Below are 5,189 nucleotides of genomic sequence, written 5' to 3'. Positions count from 1 at the left end.
TCTCCACGACCCCGGCGGGGCTCCGTGTGAGCTGCAGCCCTGCCCCAAGCCCGTCTCAGCAGAGCTTTAACCCAAGTACCATTCCTCCGGAGAGATGCCCCTACCCTCTCCTCATACCCCTCAAACCAACATCAGCTCGGAAACGATGCAGGATGTAAGTCATGGAGGCCAGAGGAATTCCTGCCTGGCTTTCAGGTGGCACAGCCTCGCAGCCGGCACAACCTAAGAAACCTGTCCCCCTCCCCAGGCTATATCCTCACCATCGCAGCCCAGCCAGCTCTGCAGTGCAGCTCTGCTCGTGCCTTGCCCCTTTTATCGTTGTTTCAGCAGCACAGCAAGGGGCACAAAATCATGTCCTCTGAAAGCAGCCTGCTAAACGCACCCTGGGAAAGTTACACAGTGGAGAGCAAAACAAGGAATTTGATATCAGATTGAAAAACATGTAGCGTATTCTGAAACTCTTGTTTCAGAAGAGAAAAAAAAACAGGGAGCCACTTCCTAGCACTTTCCAGCGCTCCTTTCTCACCTCTGAAGCAATGAGGCAGGAAAAGAAAGTGCATTTTCTGCGGGTCAGCCCTGCTACAATGAGTTCGCAGGCATTCTTGTGATGTGGCGGCAGAGCTGTGAGCCCCTCTCCTCCTGCCCAGCCCCGGGTGGCTCGTCCTTGGGCACCGAGGCTCTGCAGGGCACGCAGGGGAAGCAGCGTGGCCATGGCATGTGGGATCCCCACCAGGCAGGGTGCTGCTGAGCTGGGCATGGCCTCAGCTCCTCACGCTCGCCAGCCAGCGTCCTGGAGCTACCGTAAACCTGAATGCATAAACCAAACTGAGCGCCATCATAGAAAATTGTCAGCCATAGGGAGCACTTCCCTAGGAGCATCCAAATACAGTTGGTGAGTTTTGGGGCTCTCCTTGACCTTAGTTTTTCTCTGTAACTCTTCCCTTTCCTCTTCATTGAGTCTCTTTTTGTCTGTTTGTATTTCATATCCTGCTTTATTTCTCCACTGGCTTCTCTCCTCATTTTTCTTTCCCTGTTCTGTCAAAAAAAAAAAAAAAAAAAAAATCGAACCTATATTTTCGTATCAGACATAATTATCAGTACTTCAAATATTGTTGGGATTGGGCCATAGCCAATTAGCATTACAGGAATTTGGTTTTTATTTTTTATTTTTTTCTTTTATATTTGAGTCTGTCTTAAAACACCACTTGCCAAACACTGAGGAGTGGGTTGAGTATGGCGACCCCAATCCATTTGGGATCAACACCCCATTCCCTAAAAATGGGCACCTCTGCCCTTTCAAAGAATTGAGCAGACCTTGCGCTTTTTTCTCAAAGACACACAGCAGAGGAGACGGGGGAAGAGACCCGCTCCCACCTCCCCCTCCTTTTATGCTCTAGCCCGATGGTCAGCACGCCGGCCCAGAAAGGGGGAGCCCAGCTCTGAGCCCCCAGAAACCCCCCCCCACACAACCTGCCAGCAGCCCTAAGAGTGTGTTTGTTCCAGGCGTACGGAGAAACGACCGTGTCTCCGCTCCGCCAAGGGCCCGAAATGGAAATTCAGAGGCCCGGTTGTAACACGTTATGACATCATGGGCGTCCCGTTAACACCCACGTATCCTGAAGCGTGCTGGGGCACTTACCCTGTGCTAAGTCTGGTTTACTGAAGGGAAGGCACAGCCACCTTTTCTGCCTCTGAATTAAAGGAAAAGGATAGCTGCGCTTTGAGGGGACATCGGTCCTTATGGTGAGTATTTGGATGCGTGGAGGGTGCCCCATACCCGTGTCCCAGGGCCCTGCGGTGGAAGAAGACTCAGCCTCACCCAGCTTGGACTAAACGCTCATCCTTGTGGGAAAAGTGGCTGCCTGAGTGATAGATGGAGCCACAAATATAGATGACAGGAGAACTTTAATTCAGAAAGTAAAGGGCTACAGAGCCTTCCAGCAGGGCAGCATGTCAGCTAAAGTTTTCGGGATCACAATTTTGGAGTCTTCTGCAGGTGCTCCAAAGTCTTTTGGCTCTGACCCGAGCTTAGTACCTGGCATGCAGAACTGAAGGCTTAGCTGTCGGTGATGGTGTTGCTGTACAAATGTTTTGTCAGAGCCTGGGCTTTCAGGAGGACCTGCTGCTTTAGCAGTCATCTTCTGTGGCTGAAATACCATTCACACCCGTGGCTCTTGCATGTTGCTGGTTGGAACCTGTTTTGAACAGCAGAAAACAAACACAGAAAGAGCATGAGCAGAGAGCGTGCACTCATTTTTTTAAAAAGGTGCTCAAAAATATTCATTTGCATTAGGTGAGATTTTTGCCCATGTGAACTGAGAGGAACTAGCCAGGGACCTTTGGCACCCGAACCCCTCGGTTCCCACAGTAAACCCTGAGCCCCATCTGGTGCAGAGGGTTACCAGAAGAGGGGGCAGAAGCCCAAATCTTAGGAGCAGTCCCATCACATCACTTGGTGGGGCTCCGACACAATGTGAACGAAGCATAACTCTCTCTGCCCAGGACACACATAAAGCAATACACAGTTTCCCTCCTCCCACCCAACTAAAAATACATCGTATTTATAAAGCACATTTCTAGGGGAAATGTGTACTTTTTTTATCAAGCTTCAGCAGGAAAGAGAGGACTGTTTCTACACATGGTGTACAGACAGAAATACTCCAGCCAGAGTGGGTGAGAGCTGGCAGTATCACAGTGAGACTGAAATATAGCTATGGCTCAGCCCTTGGAGACAGCCTGGCTTCTCCCCCCACCCTCCCCAGAGAATTTGCTTTTGGACATCTATAACGTATTTCTTCCTTTTCACCAAATCAGGGGTTAGAAGAAAGATGAACCACATGTGAGAATGACTCATTAATTGTCCAGGTGACCCACTGATGAGGAGAAAAAGTTGATGATAAAAAGGTTCTGCCCCTAGGGTAGGGGGAATGATGTTATGTGGTTTGTTTGCCTTTGAGTGCAGGCTATAGCAAAGTACAGACTAGGCTAAAATAAGAATTTTTGAAGGTAACGGGATATATTTTTTATTTATAATACGTAGCGAAGATTTGGGGTTATGGTGGACTTTATGTTATTTTGTAAGTTAGCAGCATTTGTAGCACAGTATGTCTGTAATGTGATTAATGAGAATATGAAAATTAATATCTGGTAATAGGGATAAGGACTTATGGCTTGGTTTCTTGGATTTTATTGTGGGCTGGGATTTTTTTGTTCCTCCCTCTCAAAACTTATTCTGATTTTTCTTAAATATTTAAATCTCTCTGTAAAAACAACACAAAAACCCCACATGGTAATCTAGTGATGGATGTTCTTGTATATTGCAAGCAGCTGTGCTGGAAGCTAACTGTCCTATTTACTCATAGATTAGAAATGTTATTTAAATGAGTATTTTTGTCACTCCAATTGTAAGAGTACTCTAACTGGACTGAATTTCCTTAATCTTGAGTAAATAGGCGGTAATTTCTATTCTTCAGTCTGCATTGTGCTGTCCAAGTTAATTCTTCCTTTTCTTGGTGCAGAACACTTCCAGTGTTCTCATAGCAGCCAGAGAATATCCCTTGGGGAATTAATTTAGAACTCTCTATGAAAACCTCTTGCAGTATTTTGGGTATAAGATGCTGTGGGCTGCAGGAATTTATCAATTGTTAGATTTAAAATGAAAGAAAGATCTAACCTGATAATGGAAGAAGCTAGAATACAGATTCCTCTTGGAAGAAGAGGCAGGCTTGGCCTCATGTTAGCTTTGAGGTAACAGCTATGGTGTTTAAGAAAATGTTATTGAAGAAGACCCACTGTGCCTCAATCCCAAATACGTTCCAAGTAGCAGGGAAAAGCGTCTCTTCTTTTGAGCTCTTCATGTCTACTTCAATAAGCCTTTCTTGACAGGTTGTCAGACCACTGTGGTTTTACAACGAGACCTCTCTCCTAAAAGGTAGGCTGTAAAAGGGTGGTAGTAGTAGTTAAAATCTTAGCTCTGCTATTAATGAACTGTGGTGTGTGGCTCTCTTTCCTCAAGAAAAAAACAAGCTTTCTTCTTGATGTGGAAGAGCAGAAAGTGTAACTCACCTTGCTGTTGTCTCCTCTTGCTATCGGTTAGCTGTAGCCCAAGGTAATTTGGGTAATTATGGTAACCCGGGTAATTTGAAGATCTCCAATCCTTTGTGTCTCCTCACTCATCAGAATGTCTGGCCGTGGAAAGAAACACACAGTGGCTGGCAAATCTGGAGCTGCACTGAAGAAAACCAAATCAGCCAAGGCTGGTCTGCAGTTCCCTGTGGGTCGTGTCTACAGGCTCCTTAAAGGAGGGAACTACGCTGACAGGATCGGTCCTGGCGCTGCCATCTACCTGGCTGCGGTGCTGGAGTACCTGAGCGCGGAGATCCTGGAGCTGGCAGGGAACGCTGCACGGGAAAACAAGAAAGCCAGGATCCTGCCCAGGCACATCCAGCTAGCTGTGAGAAACGATGAGGAGCTGAACAAGCTCTTCTCCTGTGTGACCATTGCTCAAGGAGGGGTTATGCCAAATATCCTTTCCCAGCTCCTTCCCAAGAAAACAGTCGGAGATGCTGTTCTTCCTCAGGAACAAGGTGGTATCCAGTGAAACTTGCTTTTCCTCGTCTGGTCTGTGCAGTTATGGAAGATGGGACTCAGTTGCACTAATTTGTATGTATTTGCTTCTTTGTCACGTATTTTTCCTGCTAATTTTAATGCCTTTTTAAAGCTTGTAATAAAGTTCCTAGAATGCAACACTGTTCTTTCTTTTCTCAGCTCCCCTCCCAGGGGTGGAGGAACACAGAAAATGTCAAAAAAAAGTCTAGCATACCACCCAAATAACTTTTAAAAAAGGGAAATACATATTTGCTTTTGAAAACTTGTTACAGGTAACTGTTGTGGAGGAGGCAGAGGAGCCAAGACACACACTGCCATTCATGGGAACATTTCCTTCATCACAGATTCGTAGTGCAATTAGTTCAGTGCCTCAGAGGTTGTTTAACTCTGCTTTAGATGTTAGTAACCCTGTGCTTTAAATTCTTATTGCTCATAAAGCTGTAGTGAACAGCTACCTCTCTTTAGACTGCTCCAACATGACACTAAACTGCTATCCCCTCTGTCTTGTCATGACAACCATAGGTAGTTTATTTAAAATCTGGTGCAATATTTGTGCTGTTGGTAGAGGTGACTGTCTTGCT

The 5,189-nt window shown here is 46.1% G+C and overlaps 1 protein-coding gene across 1 annotated transcript; it reads left to right on the top strand.

The window, feature by feature from the left end:
- The first annotated feature begins 4,180 nt into the window (after positions 1-4,180).
- Positions 4,181-4,600, top strand: LOC104019389 (histone H2A). The gene has a single exon (XM_009472645.1). It carries the CDS (start codon positions 4,181-4,183, stop codon positions 4,598-4,600), a length of 420 nt encoding a protein of 139 aa, XP_009470920.1.
- Positions 4,601-5,189: the final 589 nt, after the last annotated feature.

Source organism: Nipponia nippon, unplaced genomic scaffold (genome assembly GCF_047370975.1).
Source record: "Nipponia nippon isolate SJK-2023a ecotype South Korea unplaced genomic scaffold, ASM4737097v1 scaffold_2, whole genome shotgun sequence".
In the NCBI taxonomy this organism is placed as follows: Eukaryota; Metazoa; Chordata; class Aves; order Pelecaniformes; family Threskiornithidae; genus Nipponia; species Nipponia nippon.
Note: the sequence above shows the minus strand (reverse complement) of the source record. Positions and strands in the feature narration are given on the sequence as shown.